Raw genomic sequence first — 18,250 nt, 5'->3', positions numbered from 1 at the left:
TACCAAGCCAAAAGGACTTGCCTTTTGACAAATGAACATAAGGGACAACATCCGTAAACGTGATTTTATTACAATCAAATCATATAAAAGGTTCAAACATGTATAGTAAGCTGAACGATAATTACAACTTAAATGATATTTTATATGTTTTCTTTATGCAATTTAAAAAAAAAAAACTACTTTTTTAATATTTAAAAGATGAAAATTTCCAAACGGAAAGAAACTCAAGTCCGTTTATAAATGTTTTTAAAATAGCTGAAAGTGCTTATGGTGAATATGTTTTTTGAATCACTCATTAATAAAAATGCAAGTGAATCCTGTAAAAGTACTTAGTATTTCTTGGACAAGTACATAATTGGTACTTCTTGCAAGAAACACTTCAAGTGTTTTTTAAACTAAAAAAAAAAATTCTCCAAAAGCATTTCTAATCATTTTCAAAGCACTTCCAAACGAGTCATCAAACAACACTGAATGATCGTTGCTACAACCATATCATCCTGCAGCCGGCAGCCTCACCTTCCCGGCTTCCTCTTCCCCCAAATGACCTCTCTATCTTGCCCTTCAATTTCTCTATTCCTCTATGGAGCTTAATTAACTCAATAAGTGTCCTTGGCCATATGACAATAAAAAATTTAATACATTAGGTAGAACACTACCTTATAATGGGCACTCGATTCTGCCCACTTTGCACTAGAATCAGATGATGCATGTTCATACATATCAGCACGGAGTTTTTCTCGGATGATTGAAATATCACCATTAGCCAATTGCAAGGGAGCATCTGCATACTTTGTATATATAATAAGAATGGAAGTTCCATTCCTACTTTCCTAGAATGCGATTTTATAAAAAATGAGTGCTAATAATTCTACTCTACAGTCTTATCTTCTCACCCGCTATTTTAATAATTTTTTAATGTCAATTTTACTCTTTTGTAAAATGACATATAAGGACCAAAATAAAAAATTACTTGCTTCCATTGATGTGCAAGTACACCCAAATTCACACCCAAAATAATAATTCATGGACTCACACAAAAAGCTACCTTCTTGTTCGAATTTTAACATTTTACGTTTCTTTTGAGTGTCTCGATCATGCCCTAAAAATTTTCAAAAATGTTGACAACACAGTTACTACTGTTTGGAGCCAGATGATCAGAAGCCACGCTTGGAGCAAATTCTGCGGAAGTCTGTTGAATTGTATAAACGGCTGGTGGGTTTGGAGGCAGAGGCTAATGGGTTTTCCTATTCGTATGTTCTTTTGGTTCTTGTGCGAGGTCAGGGTTGGTGATAGAAGGGGAACAGGTGTACAAGAGGGTTCTGGTAAGTGGGTTTGGGGGTGGTGTCGAGTATGCACGCCTGGTGTTTGATGGTATGCGTGAGAGGAGTGTTGCAAGTTGGAATTCGCTGCTTGCGGGCTATGTATGGTGTCGGGATGTTGATGGGGCGCAAAGGATTTTTAACGAGATATCGAAGTGGAATGTTGTTTCGTGGACCACCATGATTGTGGGGTGTGCTCAGAATGGGAGGTATAAGCAAGCTTTGTCTTTGTTTGGTTAGATGAGAAGGCGTGGTGTGGAATTGGATAAGGTGGCGCTAATGGCGCCATCATCAGCTTGTGCCAAAAAGGGGACTTGAATTTGTGAAGGTGGATTCACTGGTACAATGAAGAGCGACTGTAGATGAAGTCACAGCCGCTGTTGGTGGCTCTGTATAATGCGGTCATACACATTTACACCAATTGTTAATTAGAGGTTGTTTTAGAAAAATAGTGGGTTGGAAACTAACATTTTAATTTTTTAACTTTTTATGATGAGTGAAATTATAATTTGAGTGAAGAAATAAAACAGTGGAGAGGGTATGGTAGCACTCCAAAAAATTACCGTTAGTTGGAGTACTCTAAAATTTGTACACTTTTTGAAATTTAGAGATCTACTGAGCATGTTGAAAATTTGAAGTAGTACTTTTGCATACTCCAAACTGTGACCTATAGTTCCTTTAATATTTTTCATCCATTTGAATTGATACAAAATAACATACTGAATCCATCATCAATCCCACTACTATGTTTATGTCAATATTCTTCCACTTTCTTACATTGAATTTAACTTTGCTAACACTGGTAAGCTTCCCTTTCAAAAAAAATTTCTCTTCAGTAAATACGATTTATCAAATGCTTAATTTTGGTTTGGAGTTGCATTTTTCTCATGGTAAAAATTGGTGTGTCCCATCCAGAACAATTAGTGGGCATTTTGAGGTTTGTTCCAATAAAGGGTTTAAGGTTTTTTACAATGTCATATCATGTTAGGATTTTTGAAAATTGGTTTATTTTGAAATTAACAATTTTATCCATCATTCACTTGGTAAAGGACACATTGAAATCAATTTTTTCCGCAGCTGAGACAATTGAATAGTTGATAAGAAAGCGACACTTTCATTCTATTTGTAAGAATTAGCCAAAAGTATTTTTTAACAACTATGATATAGTTTGATTTCAATTCATAATTACTTATTTTGTTAAATTTAACCTCGAATCTGTTAGCAAATCTTTATACTTTATGTGCAGATACATATATAATCCTATATGTATAATTTTTATAATGTTGTTAAACATTTTTACTTTCATCTTTTTGTTCGTAGAGGGTGAAAACCGCGTTGTTCACCGATGCAAAACAAGGGACATCTTCTACTTCATATGGGAAGTAGAGATTAGTTCGATTGTGATTGTTTTTCTAATTTGGTTAATTCGAAATTTGTTAGCTTTCGTCTAATTTAGTTGCTTGCAATGTTTGCACATGTAGTCGTTTTCTAACTTAGTTCATCAAAATATGTCATACAATTTCCATTCCCGCAGTAACGCGTGAATCACATTTCCTGCAGCAATGCGCGGGCTACACTTTCTAGTTATCTATTCTAAAATTGAGGAATGATCTACTATTCATTCAGCTACAGTTAAAGTTTTGCCCCTCGATTTCACCTTATTTACAAGAAACCCATCAGATTTGAGCTTGATTTCACCTTAGAAGGGTAATTACTGTATCTTTAATAATTCTTGACCACTACATTCATTATTTAAATGTTAGGGTGAAACCTTAATCATTCATGGCAAGGGTACAAATACAGAGTGTAATATATGGACGGTGGACCTGGCTTCTCTGCCTTCCCACTTCCCATAAACTCTCATTCCTTCTTATTTGTGCGGTCACGGTTAAGCCACGTCAATATTTTATATTATTATTGCTTTTTGTTTTATTATATCTATAAAAAAATCAATATAAAATGTTGACGTGGTTTAACCGTGACAGCATAAAATAGAAGGGGATAAGAGTGTATGGGAAATGGGAGGGCAGAGAAGTCGGCTCTGTAATATATACCCATTATCTCACTGTGGAAAAACTCACAAAGAACATAAGAGCATCTGTATCTTCCTGTACAACTCATTGTTTAATATTTTCTTGTTATGTTGACCTAAAACATATCACATCACATACTATTTTGTTAGTTTAATCCATTAGACACATGGGTAAGCTGATCACATTCACCTAAAACCCTCTTTAATCCGTACACCCACTACATCATTTTGAGTATTATTGTATTATTGCAACGACAATTTACAAGAATAAGCATTACTAGATGTACACCCACTACAAGAATAAGCATTTCTGATCAAAATCAAATTATTATTTTTGATAAACCCATTTAGAATCTGATCTGGGTTTTGCCTGGATTCCAGGGTAAAAACCTTGAAACTTAAAGGTTGGTTTGATCTAGGTTGGTTTGATCTGGGTTTTCCAAGTAAGTTCTGTAGAATTATCAGAGAGACGGGCAATACAGCCCACTTCCAACAACATTGATATTGTCCCCCAACTTGGTAATTACCACCTGCACAATCCGTCAGGTGTAGGGTTTTATCACAAAATGTCTCAGTGTTGGTTAGAGTGGGGTTAGTATATTTAAACTAATACTTATCTTTTACTACGGCCGATGTGAGATTCAACACGCCCCATCACGTGAGACTCAATTAGTGGGCCACACGTGGAAGACCCACACATTGGCAACCACGTGGAGCCAAGGGGACTCACCCTATAAGCGGGGCCAAGGGACCCACCATATCGCACGGGGCCAGAGGATCCACCCATCACGTGATAGTACATTACGGGTTCGTTCCTTGGCTCTGATACAATGTAGAGTTATCAAAGAGACGGGCCATATGGCCCACTTCCAACAACATCGATACTATCGCCAACTTGGTAATTACCACTTGCATAATCCGTCAAGTGTAAAATTTTATCACAAAAGGCATCGGTGTTAGTTAGAGTGAGGTTAGGATATTTAAACTATTACTTATCTTTTCTTTTAGTACGGCGGATGTGGATTCAACAAGTTCTGCGTGAAAGTGTTGGATGCTGCTGCTCTGCTTCCTTAACGCTCATTTTTTACACATCGCATCATCGATCCGATCCCCGCTCCAATCCTCCAAACCGGTTTGTCCCCCCTCCCAAATCCCTAATTCGTATTGTTTATTTCTGTCCAAATTTTAATCTGATTTTTTTTTCCATATTTCCAATAAATCATTTGTTATTCCTCCTCATCTCTCTCAGTGCTTTCACTTAAATTTTCAGTTCTTAGATCATATTTTGTTTCTAATTTTTGTTTGCGTTCAGTGTGATTTTGTGTGAAAGAATCAAAGATGTTGGGAATTTTAAGGCAAAAAGTAGGAGCTGGAAGCTCATCAGCTATGGTAATCCCTCTACTTCTGCAATTTATGAACTTTCAGATTTTCTGCCTAATCTTTGTGTTGGTTCAGATTTTAGGACAGAGGATTCGCCCCGCCACGTCGGCAATGAGGGGTTTCGCATCTTCGGTGAAAAAGGTAATTTGACGCCTACCATCATCTAATCTTTGGCATTTATAATCCATGCGATTGCTTAACAAAATTTTTATGTTTTTTGCTTTTTCAGAAGATTAGTTTTTGTGTAAAATATAAATCTTATAAACATTCTACCCATTGTTTAGTTTAACGAATTTTGTAGTGTTAGTTCTGCACCATTCCAATTTGCATTTGATTGGATAAATAATAGTCTTGTTTAGCTAATTTGCAAATTTCCTCATATTCCTAAGTTAGCATTTTTAGTCAAAAATTTTAGATTTTACAGATTTTTCCAATTCAGGATGATAAAAATTTAGGGCTTTGATTTGTTGATTTGATTTCCACGTACTCTGAATTCAAATAGAAATGCAAGGATATATTAGATGTGTGAGTAAATTTCCAGTCTTCATATATTTGTTTAACCCTTAACGATATGTGAATTATTGATTGATAATTTGATAATATGTATGCTATTATTGATTAAGAAAAATTAGTTCGTTAATTTGTTGGGCTTGGTTGTTTTGGCATGTTATGTTATAAAGCTCCTCTTTATAGTTAGGTTGAAGATCATGTGAATAGATTTTTTTTTGGTTGGTTTAGATCGGGCGATTCCGGAGGCCTTGCCATCGAGGTTAGTCTGAAGCAATTCCTATCTTGTTGACTTATTGCATGTCAAAATCTGCTTCTAATTTGTGATTTAATATAATTGGGCTTTAGAAAAAAATTCATGATTTTGTCTAATCCAATTGAGTGATTAGAAAAATTTTCATCAAATTTCTGGGTTCCTGGGGGTTCTGAATCTTGATGTTGAGAGAACTTGGTTGCTTTAATTGCTAATGAAATTAGCTTCTACGCGTTCATAATTTGCTTTTTTATTTTTGTTCTATATTTTCTTTGAATTCAGATATATTTGTTTTTTTTTTATGATATATTGCCGATGCCAAAATATCATATTTACAAGGACAAAGATAGCAAGATTCTAAATCAAATTTTTATCCTGGTTATACTGATGGGTTCACTATCAATAAAAGGCACATGAAATATGGTATTGATTTTAGAGCCTTTGATTTCTCAGATTGTCTTCATACATTGAATGTCATCTGAATTTAGTTGTAGTTAATTTGTCAAAGTTTGTTATTGTTTAGCTTTTTCAAATGGCAGCCTTGGTATTTGCCCAATATTTTTTGTGAATTCCAAACTTTGCTTATAATTGTAGGTACGTAAAAGCTGCCAATTGGATTTGTTCCCCAGATGATAATGGCATACCTATGTAATGGTTGTTCTTTTGCTTTGATGTAGAAGTAAGAAAATTGTTTTGCCTCTTATGTATCCTGCTTCTTCCTGTCCGTGTGTTCTTTGTTCAAAGGTTGGTTGGTTGTTAAACTTGCTGTTGTAGAAGAGTTAATTTCTGGTAGGCAGATGATTATAGTGTTGTTCCTATTATGCATAAGGTCGTGGTAATAATATTGTGAGATTTTGGGTGCGTTTGTTTCACTTCTTAAGTGGGACTGGACTGGCTAGGATTATTGTCCCATGTTTGGTAAGCTTGGGGACTAACTTAAATGAGACTAGTCCAGACTCGTGTGGACTATCTCCCTCGCTAGGTCGTCTTAGCGAAGCTCCCCGAAAACCACGGGACTGCTGAGACTTGCTTCGTCTCATTTGCACCGCTTGGCGTCCTCCCTCTGCGAAGACCTTTTTTCGTCTACATTGCGTCTTCTCTCCAACGAGATCACAACACCACACCAAGACCATTCCCTCGTTTCAAATCCGAGAGAACTACAACGATATTCTTAGCGACCCGACCAAGTTGCACCCTTTGCCGTCTGCAACTCCAATCCCTACCCATGCCCATACCCAGCCCCACCCACCCGTGCCGTCTGCAACTTCAATCCTCACCCATGGAAGAACAAGTGAAGTTGACGATAAAAGAGGCAAAGGGAAGAGAGAGAGGGATTTGAACGAAAAAACAAAGGGAAGAGAGAGAAAGGAAGCTGAACAGGAAAGCTCACCATTGCTGCCATTAAATTGGTGATGCTAAGCTTGAGAGGGAGGGGTTGGGGTTTTTTGGGGGAAGACGGTAGTACTGAGAAAAAGAGGGAGAAAAGGCAGAAAAAAGGGAGAGGGTTGGGAGTTATGGGCGGAGATAAAAATGAAGAAGATGATTCTAGCCAAATGATAAAATAATAATAAAAAAATTAGTAGATTAGATTAAATCAATGATAAAATATTGTATATATAGATTTAATAATATAATATTAGAGTTCTGCTTCTTAATCCGGCACTGCATAAAAACGCTTCACTAAGTCAGTCCAGCTTAGTCTAGTCTAAGCCAGTCCATTTTAGTCCCTGAAGCTAGTCCAGTCCGAGATAGTCCGGTGCAACAAACGCACCATTTGTGTCAGCATAAAGCCAGTAATGGTTTTGATAATCAGAAAGTAATCTCTCAACTTCTTTGTAATTATAGTTGCTTTGATACTGTCATAGGGACTTTTATCAACTAGGTAATGAGGCAGTGAATTGGGTTTGAGAGTTTTGATATTATGAGAGAGGTAGGGAGTATACGGGCAGAGAGGGAGGTTGGTGATTTGCAGAAATGGAGGGCGAGAGAAAAACGGGAGAAAATGGGTAGTACATTATATTTTGATTTTATAATTTTGGGGGGTTTTGTGTTTAAACTTTTTTAGTATTTTTTTTTTTGATATAGCTTACAAATGTTGATCCAAAGGTTGGGCATAATCATTACTTCCTATTACAATTATTAAAGTTAATTATCTTTTATATAGAAAGCCGGGATAAGGATTGTCTGCCCTCCACTTCCGTTGTCCTTCTCGTGCCCTCTTGTTTTTTGTGATCACGGTTAAGCCACGTCTACATTTTATATTATTATTTTTATAAATATAATAAGACAAAAATGAATAGTAATATAAAATGTTAACGTGGTTTAACCGTGACCACTCAAACAGGAGACACGAAGAAGGCACGGAAATGGAAAGCAGACCATCCTTCTTCGAAAGCCGGAGGCCGGTTTTGGTGTCACCGGCTTCGACAAAAATAATTGGACGCAAATGCCTGTCGGCCAAAAAAAATTCAAAGCGGCTAAAAAGAATGCATAAAATTATCCAAGGGTAATTTTGTCATAAAGCTATTTTTAAAGAACAAAGTCGCTGGAAGGTTTCAGTTGCCATCCTCTTTTCTGCTTCTTTCTTTCCATCTCTCTCTGCCCCAGTTTCTTTATCTCCCAAACCCTAATTTTTCTGTCTTTCTGATCTCATGTCTCTACTCGTGCCGATCAATCGAACACCGTCCAGGAATGCGTCTCCGAATTCATTAGCTTCGTCACCAGCGAGTAATTTTCACCTCTCTCTCTATCTCTCTTTCTCTCTCTACTGTTAGTCAAATTTGTTTGGATCTTTTCATCGGGGGTTACAAACGGCAACGCTCTCTTGCTGAAAAATAACGAATTTGGTCTCGGTTTGAAGAAAATTTGAAGCCCATAAAAGATTGCATCTCCTGCTGTCGATTTGATTTGGGTAATTGTCTGCTTTGAATGTTATGTGCTTGGGAGTGTAAATTTGTATTTTAAATGGATTTTTTGTTCAAATTTTTTGGTTTTGATTTTGAGAATTTTGTTTTGTAGCTTCGGATTCTAGGTGATGATGGTTAATTTGGTTTTGTTTTCGATTTCAGGAGATTGGGTTTTTCGAGTTTGTGACTTTTCATTGAAGCCTGCGAAGACCTGTGTGTTTAAGGTCAGTGATTTTGAAATTCCATGGTTTTGATTCTACTTGCAGCCTGACGTGTGATTTTAGATCTGAAATTTCCAAGCTTTTTTATTAATCTTAACCCAGATTAGTTAACTATAATTAAATTAATTTTTTTTTCCGATTATGTAACTGAAGTAGTTAAAGTTAAGAAAGAACAATTGTGGCTTAAAGTCTTTATATTTTAAAGTTGAATCTCAGCCTTTGAGAGGCTTTTTGAACGTGTGCTCACTTATGCAGGGGATAATCGGTATTTTTTTGCTTGTTGGTTCTTAATTTTTGTATTTCGTTTTGGATTTGTTAATATATCATTTTGTGCATCTCAGTCTGTGAATCGATGTTTTAGATTGGATTTTTGTGGTTTTGAATTTGTGGGTTTTTTTTGACTGCCTGAGAAGAGTTATCCAATGGTTTGATTGAACATTTTTCCTCTTTCTGTTGCAATTTTGCTGTCGTTGTGGCCCTTTGTGAGACTTTGATTTGTCTTTTTTATTTTGCTTTGTACAACTTTTGTAAAAGTGAAGTGTTCGTTTTCAATTTTGAGATTGAATTCAAGCAGATTTCCAAGTTTTTTTTATTAATCTTAAATCATATTAGTTAATTATAGTTAAATTGATCTTACATTGCCGGTCCCAAGCCCGGATAAAGGAGGAGGGGGAGGGCGTCAGGTAGTCGACAACCGGCACTCCATGACTACGTCGAATCCTTATGAAAATGAATCCAGAACAAGATCGCGCTAAAGCTAGGGCGTCACCCGTAAGTGGCGCGCTGTGTGGCCCGAGCACAGTGATAAGTGAGCAAGGGTCGCTGTATCTCCATCGGCACCCGGATGCAGTGTTAAATGAGCAAGGGGGCCATAGAAGCTGATCCCACTCAGTGACTTGGATTTTCCAAGTCTCCAACCGAGAAGTTTTCCTCACTCAGGAAATTAAGGGAACACTACCTCAACCTACAGGCTCCACTCACAAAGCTTCAACATACAAGCTTCAACAAAAGAAAATTCAAAGAACTTAGCGAAGAAGGTTTTGGTGTATTTAACACAATACGTTGAAATGAAGGAAAGCTTATTTATTGATATCCCCGATAAGGTACAAATAGGTACATATGCATGAGTCAAAATAAACAAACAAGAGGGAGCCTTCACAAAGGTTGCTTAGGAGAAGTCTCAGCAGTTGGTAGAGCCCCAGAAAGAGAAGGCACCGGAGGGGGATCATTCGGAGCCTCAGTACTGGACAGAACCCTAGAAGGAGGAGGCATCAGAGGTTGATCATTTGGAGCTTCATTACGCGGTACAGCCCCAGAAGACGAAGACAATAAATACCTTTGGAACAAACCCACAAATCTCTGATGATCAAGTAAAACCTGACCATCAGATTCCTTCATCTGGTCAAGCTTCCTCTTCATGTTTGTAGCATAGTCATGTGCGAGCCGGTGCAACTGTTTATTTCATGCTTGAGCCATCTAATCTCCTGTTTGAGACTCATCACTTCAGCCGCCAATGATTCAACTTGGCGGGTTCGAGCAAATAGGCGTTGGGCCATATTAGACACATAACCTGCACACTGAACACTGAGAGCCAGAGAATCCTTAACAGCCAACTCATCAGACCGTTTGGAAAGTAGTCTGTTATCTTTGGGAGTGAGAAGGTTCCTGGCCACTACCGCAGCGATCATATCATTCTTCATCACGGAATCCCCAACGGTAAGAGGACCAGTAGGGGAGATGAAGGATGGGCGCCATATGTTGTCTGGAGAAGGCGGGGCTGCCTCTTCAACAAGGTTCAAGTCAAAACGACGGTCGGAGGGGCCAGACATTTTCAAAGGTGTTGAAGAGAGAAAAGGTCGGAAAAAATCAAGATCTTAGAAGTGCAAGAATGGAGCTTCTACTGGTGGAGATTCAAGTGTGCTTTGGAACTTAATGCCATCCCCTATAAAAATCTGCACTCGACGAAGCTTCAGAAATCGAAGAGGCGCCTGCTCAGAAATCGAAGAGGCGTTTGCTTTCTCAAAAGCTGGGCTGCTCAGAGACCACGAGGGTCGATCTCAGAAATCGAAGAGGCGTTTGCTTTCTCAAAAGCTGGGCTGCTCAAAGACCACGAAGGCCGATCTCAGAAATCGAAGAGGCTTGCTTTCTCAAAAGCTGGGCTGCTTAGAGACCACGAGGGTCGATCTCAGAAATCGAAGAGGCACCTACTTTTCCAGCCTTGTCAGCACCTGTCATATGCACTCAGCTTTGCGGAAATTATGGGCATTCTGTCGAAGATTTCTGGTGAAGTAGAAAGCACATGAATCGTTCTGTTCAATCACCCACTTCCCACACGCAACAGTAGCTCATGGGTACCACAGATAACTTTGCCAAAGTTCTTTGACAAAGTTGAGACACGTGAAGCTTGCAGCTCCCACTACATCGCTCTGACCAAGAAGGGTAAAAGAATAGCAAAGAAACAACACTAACAAAGTTTAGACACATAAATTTTGAAGGTCTAGCTACCATATTATTACCCACAAGGGTAAAGGAACAGTACCACTGCTGGATAATTGGAAAGTCCCGGTGTGTCAACCTCTGTGCTTCGTGGCAAGGTAGACTAGCAAACATGCCCAACCTTTACTCACATTCGAGAAAACACTCCCAACAAGATTGCTTGCTCCAAAGTCGAAAAGGCACCGCCCTCCGAATCTCGAGAGCCAGACCCCCAACATGATTACTTTCTCAAAAATCGAAGAGAGGGTAAAGGAACAGTACCACTGCTGGATAATTGGAAAGTCCTGCGTCAACCTCTGTGCTTCGTGGCAAGGTAGACTAGCAAACATGCCCAACCTTTACTCACATTCGAGAAAACACTCCCAACAAGATTGCTTGCTCCAAAATCGAAGAGGCACCGCCCTCCGAATCTCAAGAGCCAGACTCCCAACATGATTACTTTCTCAAAAATCGAAGAGACACCGCTTTCCGAATCTCGAGAGCCAGACCCCCAGCAGGATTGCTTTCTCAAAAATCGAAGAGGCATCGTTCTCCGAATCTCGAGAGCCAGATCCCCGACAGGATTGCTTGTTCGAAAACCGAAGAGGCACCACTTTCCCAACTTCAAGAGCTGGATCTCCGTGGATAAAGCTTGTCTGTAATCTTCACACGCAACATCAGCTTTCCAGATACCACAGACCACTTTTTCAAAGTGCTCTGACAGAGTTAAAACATGTGAAGCTGGCAGCTCCCACTACCGTGCTATGACCAAGGAGGGTAAAGGAATAGCATTATTACTTGATGTTAGGGAGACTCCTATATATGTCGACCCCCATCCCCAACGGACAGGCAGACCTGCAAAAATGCTCAACCCTTCCTCTTATCTGAGAGGGCACTCCCAACGAAGCCTTTCGAAATATTCAGCTTTCTTTCCCCCCGATAATACCTCTGCAAACAAGCTATACTAGAGCAAGAACATCTCATATCATCAGGGTTAAAAGCAAGAGTATCCCATATCATGCTTTTTCCCTGTCTTTTCCTTTGGCCTTGTTCTTACCTGCAAGACAAGGAGAAAGAGAGCAATCAGTCAACACTTGGAATCAAGCTTCCAGCCAGGAACTGACTGCCTGGAACCCCTTACCTGATTACTTATCTGGCATTGTTCTCGAGTACTCATCTTCAACATCTTATGCTTCTAGGGAAGATACCGCATCTGCCTGAGGAACAGATAGGGCAAGTGAGAAGGATACAAGGAAACATGTGGAGACAAGCGTAACAACACACGTGCCGATACATCCACTACTCTGTCAAAAGCAAAAACATCCCATATCAGCAGGGTCGAACGTACTCTAGATTTGATGGACTTGTTTTGACCCTCAAATTCTTCAGTCGGCCTTATACTCTGGAGGAAACCAGAAAACCCTCCAGCCCAGTTCTAGAATAAGCTTGTGGAAAGTTACTTCTTCAAAAGTAAAAGTATCCCATATCATCTCTTCTCATTTTTCTTTTCTTTATCCTTCATGCTGCCTGCAAGATAGGGAGAATGTGAACAATCAGCCGGAGCTCTGATTGCTTACCTTGTCTGTCACCTCTTTTAGCTGATCCCCTAGCTCGGCGACTTGGGAGACTCCTACTACATGGTTTGTATCGCGCTTGACCAAGCCTGAAACTACAAGTAAGCTTCAAGTGAAATTGATACATTACCTTGTGCATCTCCACCAGTTAAAGATACCATCCCTGGATGGAGGAAGAGTACTTCCAGAAAAGATGCCACATCTACCTATGAGACAGATAAGGCAAGTCAAGACGATACCACACTCCGGTACTTAGAAGTTTCGTGATTACGAGATCATTCTCCCACAATATTTCCTAATGTCATTTGTACTAAATCATTCACTTGTACTCACTAAAGGAGAGCTTGAACCTATGTACTTGTGTAAACCCTTCACAATTAATGAGAACTCCTCTATTCCGTGGACGTAGCCAATCTGGGTGAACCACGTACATCTTGTGTTTGCTTTCCTATCTCTATCCATTTATATACTTATCCACACTAATGACCGGAGCAATCTAGCGAAGATCACAAAAAGCGACCGTTTTCGCTACCTAGGTTCTATCTTGCAAAAGAACGGAGAATTAGAGGGAGATCTCAACCATAGAATACAAGCTGGATGGATGAAGGGTAGGAGTGCATCCGGCGTGTTGTGTGACCGTCGTAGGCCACTGAAGCTCAAGGGAAAATTTTATAGGACGGCAATAAGGCCAGCGATGTTGTATGGCACAGAATGTTGGGCGGTGAAGCATCAATACGTACACAAAATGAGTGTAGCGGAGATGAAGATGCTTCGTGGGATGTGTGGGCACACGAGAAAGGATAAGATTGGGAATGAGGACATCCGAGGTAAAGTAGGAGTAGCCGAAATTGAAGGAAATATGAGAGAAAATCGGTTCCGGTGGTTTGGACATGTGCAAAGAAGGCCTACTGACGCTCCGGTTCGAAAATGTGACTACGGGACAGAGGTTCAGGGCCGAAGGGGTAGAGGAAGACCTAGGAAAACTTTGGAAGAGACCCTAAGAAAAGACTTGAGTACTTGGATCTAACGGAGGACATGACACAAAACCGAGCTCAATGGTGTTCTAGGATTCGTATAGCCGACCCCACTTAGTGGGAAAAGGTTTTGTTGTTGTTGTTGTATTTATGTTATGTTGCTGAAATAGCTAAAGTTGAGAAAGAACAGTTGGAGCTTAGAGTCTTGCACTTGGGAGTGTAAATTTGGATTTATAAATAGGTTTTTTTGTTTAAATTTTTGGGTTGTAATTTTGGGGATTTTGTTTGTGGCTTCGAATTATGGGTGATGATGGTTAATTTGGTTTTGTTTTTGGTTTCAGGAGATCCGGTTTTTCGGGTTTCTGACGTTTCTTTGCAGCCTGCGAAGGCCTCTGTATTTAAGGTCAGCATTTTTAAAATTCTACGCTTTTTATTAGATTTGCAGCCTGACATGTAATTTTAAAGCTGAAATTTCCAAGCTTTTCGATTAATCTTAAATCAGATTAGTTAATTATATAAATTAAATTTTTTTTCTTTCTATTATGTAGCTGAAATAGCTTAAAGTTGGGAATGTTGGATCTGTTGCCTTAGGGAAGAAATTTTAAACCTACAAAAGCTTGGTTTTCAGGAAATCGCCAATCCTGCAGAAACTTTGGGTTTCCTGGCGAGTTCTCCGACTTATTTGTTTCGGGTTTGAGTTCTCTTTTCTTTGTTCAAATTTTTGTTGACTTTAATTTTAAAAATCGAGGTTTTTTTTGTTCAATGATTTTGTCCATCTTATTAGCTTTCTCACCAGAGATCTCCGCCATCACTGCTACACCAAACTCGCCGATGGCGTCCCACTCTCTCAAACCAGGTACGACTTCTTTCACTTTCTTTTGTTTCCGCGAAAATTTAGGGCTCGAAAGTGTGTAGAATTTTAGAAGTAAAAAAAAGTCTCAATCTTTGTGTCGTCCTGTACAACCATCTTATTCTACCATTGTAGCATAAAGTTGCACGTATTATTTGGTTTGTAGATAGAATTATTTGTGTTTTTTAGTAGTATGGGAAATTGTAGTCAACATATCATTTTCTGCAAGACTGAAGATTAGTCTGTAATGGATATACAGATCTTTGAGAGGACACACATCATTTAGCCGATTGCATAGGATTGCTACATCTGAACACTGTACAGGTATAATTTCTTTTTATATTACCTTGAATTAAAGAAAAATGGTACTTATCTTCGTTAATTCGAGAAGATAAGAACTGTTTGTCGTCAATTCAAGGTGACATTAGCTTCTCCTCAACTAATGTCTGCCCTGTTCCTTTTACTTCTATGTCTACCTTTTTTGTTAACAAATCGTTTGGCCTCCCATTTTTTACCACACTTATAGATTATAGTAAAATCAAGCTTAAATGAGATAGTTTTAGGAGGAATTTAGGTTTATTTGTGGCTGTGAAGTTTAATATTTAGTTAATTACATTTACAGGCGATGAGATAGTTTTTGCCTATTCTTCCACTTGGTTTTTGAACTGCACAGAATTATAGCTTTATAAAATTGACAGTCAGCCCGTGCGTTAAATGGACTGTTTATTATCTTTGAGTTAATTGGATTCAAGCAATTGAGGCTGACTAACTTTTTGATCATCAATTGTTGATGTGCTTCTTATCTAATTGGGTACGTTGTATATATGCATGACCTGATGGTATTCCTTTAAATTACTTATATGCAAAAATTGTTTTCTGTGATGGTTCTAAATGATTTGTTAGATGCTATTTTGGCTTCAGTTGTTTTTCTTTTTCTTCCACTGATCATTTCCTATTTGGTTGATTTATAGGCCTCTTGAATTTTGAATTGTGATTGAAAATTGGAGTCCACACATGGAGTATAGGTAAAACCACTACTTATTTTTCTTATTACTTTTCCTTTAAATGTCTTTTTGAGTCTAAGATTGAGTCTCTATAGATTGTAAATTTCCGACACATGCATACTTCAATGCATACAAGAAAGCCAATGTTTTTCTTTTAGGTATAAAAAACCAAATACGTTATAATATATATATATTTCTTCAATGAATGCTTTGCTGTTTTTACTTTTAATTGTTTAGTTTAATGGTTGTTTGGATCCTTAAAAATATTCTTCGTTCAAATGTCTTTTTGGATGGATAATTAAATCGATATAGATTCTGTCATTTTGGATGGATAATTAAATCGATATAGATTATGTTACCTTTTGCTTTATCAGATTTGTGATCTTCTTACTGGCTTCAGTTCTTTTTTTTTTCTTTTGGTTTGTTCTGTATATTTACATGGGTTTTGTCTGTTCATTTCATTTTTTTTCTGGATATCGTTTAGATTGATACTGTGAATGTGTCGTTTGGTTATGTTTTTTATTTCAGGAGGTGCGGCTTTTGGTATTTTTGGCCTTTTTTGTCTGCTGTTGTAACATTTTTGTAATAGACGTGAGTAATTTACATATTTTTTCAAGCCTTTCTCTAACAAAGTAATAACTTTTTATGAAAGTTGTGAGACTTCACTTCTATATTATCTCATGCATAAATGTGTTTGATGTTATTTTATGAATATGTTAAATGGGTTAAGATGCATATCGTTGTTTACAGAGTTTAAAAAATAGTTAGCTGCTATTTTTTGTGTTTTGGGGATTTTATCAGATTTGAAAAAAGACGGAGACGAAATTAATTTTGAACAATCTGTGTGTGTGGAATGCAACATATCAGATTTAGGTTATACTGTGCATAGTTTTATTGTCTGTTGTTATCTGCGCTATACCATTTCTATGCAGGCTTTGAAAGTTATTCATGAGCTTTTATAAGCACTTTCCATATTTTAAGCTGTATGTTTTGGGTTCTTTTCCATTAGGTCATTAGCTACTGAATGATGGAGAAACGAGGACCATGCCACTGATTTTGGGTTCTTTTTATAATTTTCTGATTTTGGGGTTTTGCAGGGAGTGCTGATGTACTTATTTTATCGGATTTTTTTGTCCTTGCAGGATTTTGGGCCTTTGAAATGGTTACGTGTTGTTTTTAACTTTTTGGTTCTCGCGTGTTCCGTTCTTCATTGCTTCGTGATTCTCATTTTTCAGTATTGGGTATTGGAAATTTGTAAAAATAGTCGTAGTTTTTTAAGAAAGTTGGCATTTTTACTTATATTTTCTGTTTAATCCAAATGTAAGACTGGAAAATAATTGAAATGATGGTTTTTTTAAAAACTCCTCTTAATTTTGTTTAAGCATCTTTTCCCGATTGGTTACAAGGGTTATGTTCTCTATAATTGGTTCACCTAAGTTTGATTAGTTTTAAGTTTTGTCTTCTGTGCTGTAATGAAATATTTCTGTTGGCCTTTCAGATTTTGGCATGGGAAAGTTCACTTATTTGTCTAGTTAGATTGCTTATGCCTTCAGTTCTTTATTTAATTGTTCGGTTTGCGTTCGGTGTGATGATCTAAATTTTATATGTTTGGAATTATTCACTTAAAACCAATTTGTTACATTCAGGTCTCCACCTCACACTTCATAAGTTCAAATCCCATAGAAGACGGTTCTGCAGATTGTGTCTGCAATTAGATCAGAGATCAACCGTTCTTTTGTTATCATTTAAATTATATAAGTCGCGCGTAGAACGCCTTAATTACAAAAGTTGATTTGAATGTGATGATGATGATGGCAACCACTAACAACAAAACAACAATCTCCTTAATCTAGGAGAAAGAACCGAAAGGTGAGGAAGAAAAGAAAGGAAAGGAGGAAAGAGAGCTTTGCACATGCAAATGTTAGTGTACATGTAAAGTAGAAGTTTCTCTTTCGTGTTGTTGTTTATCTCTGTCTAGCTCTAGTATTTTGAGGGTCTGAGAATACAATAAACTGACTCGGGTCTCATAGCTTTCTTGCTATATGATATCATATAAGTAAATGCTAGAATGCCAAGTTTTAACCAAGACCATACTCACAAGCAAAATACAAATACAAAAGTCCATTTTAAAATGAAGGTTGTGATTTATCGAAAGATGTTCCGTAAACATAGAAATTATGGATATGTTGGCATATGTATTTTAGCATTATGTGATGAATAGGTTTATTTTTTCTTAAATTATTTTTCTTTGGGTATTGCATGTTATGATCACCACAGGGATGTTTGATGTTCTTCTTCAGGTGCTTCTTCAGGTTCTTCTTCAGGTTTGTTCTAGATCTTTCAAAGGACGCATTTTCTTTTTTATCCATACCTTTACTTTTATAGTATGTTATCACAAGAATCAATTGCCACCCATAGTTGGTGGTATTATCTTTACAACACATTCAAAGCAGTGAATAAAATCGCACTTGCTATTTGTTCTGTCGATTGGACTACTAGAGTAGAACTATAGAAATATTTGGTGAAAGCAATGAAGAAATCATTATGATTGATCTGCAAAGAAGCTCTAATAAGTTACAAGATAGTAGCAATGTAAATTGAACTACTTATTTTATGGATCAATTCACCTATCTCTTGCTTTTTCTTTCATTTGGAGATAATTGTGTAAATGTGTGGTTTTGTGAGTGTTACTCATGTGAAACATGTGTTGTCTGAATTGCTACGTTTAAGAATGTTATTGTAATTCTGTAGCATT

The 18,250-nt window shown here is 37.7% G+C and overlaps 1 protein-coding gene across 30 annotated transcripts in view; it reads left to right on the top strand.

Annotated features, from left to right (window-relative positions):
- The first annotated feature begins 4,369 nt into the window (after window positions 1-4,369).
- LOC108170255 (uncharacterized) overlaps window positions 4,370-18,250 on the top strand; it is a 91,831-nt gene continuing 77,950 nt past the window's right edge. Inside the window, exons 1-12 of one of the 30 annotated variants that reach the window (XR_011580729.1) lie at window positions 4,370-4,483; window positions 4,664-4,740; window positions 4,807-4,872; window positions 5,470-5,500; window positions 8,560-8,621; window positions 13,983-14,044; window positions 14,270-14,332; window positions 14,426-14,497; window positions 14,751-14,815; window positions 15,463-15,516; window positions 16,024-16,086; window positions 17,142-17,216. Coding sequence is in view for 17 of the 30 variants with exons in the window: in XM_070821316.1 (XP_070677417.1) it covers window positions 4,690-4,740; window positions 4,807-4,872; window positions 5,470-5,500; window positions 8,560-8,621; window positions 13,983-14,044; window positions 14,270-14,332; window positions 14,426-14,497; window positions 14,751-14,815; window positions 16,024-16,070 (519 nt within the window). In the remaining 13 variants the exon portion in view is untranslated. Of the gene's footprint in view, window positions 4,484-4,663; window positions 4,741-4,806; window positions 4,873-5,469; window positions 5,501-8,026; window positions 8,219-8,261; window positions 8,403-8,559; window positions 8,622-13,982; window positions 14,045-14,232; window positions 14,498-14,750; window positions 14,816-15,462; window positions 15,519-16,023; window positions 16,167-16,637; window positions 16,857-17,141; window positions 17,628-17,772; window positions 18,145-18,250 lie in introns of those variants that run through there. The other 29 variants (XR_011580728.1, XR_011580738.1, XR_011580731.1 and 26 more) reach the window with 29 other exon arrangements.

The sequence above is a fragment of the Malus domestica genome, chromosome 05 (assembly GCF_042453785.1).
Source record: "Malus domestica chromosome 05, GDT2T_hap1".
Classification (NCBI taxonomy): Eukaryota; Viridiplantae; Streptophyta; class Magnoliopsida; order Rosales; family Rosaceae; genus Malus; species Malus domestica.
The sequence above is the reverse complement of the archived record's forward strand: the minus strand, read 5'-3'. Positions and strand labels throughout refer to the sequence as shown.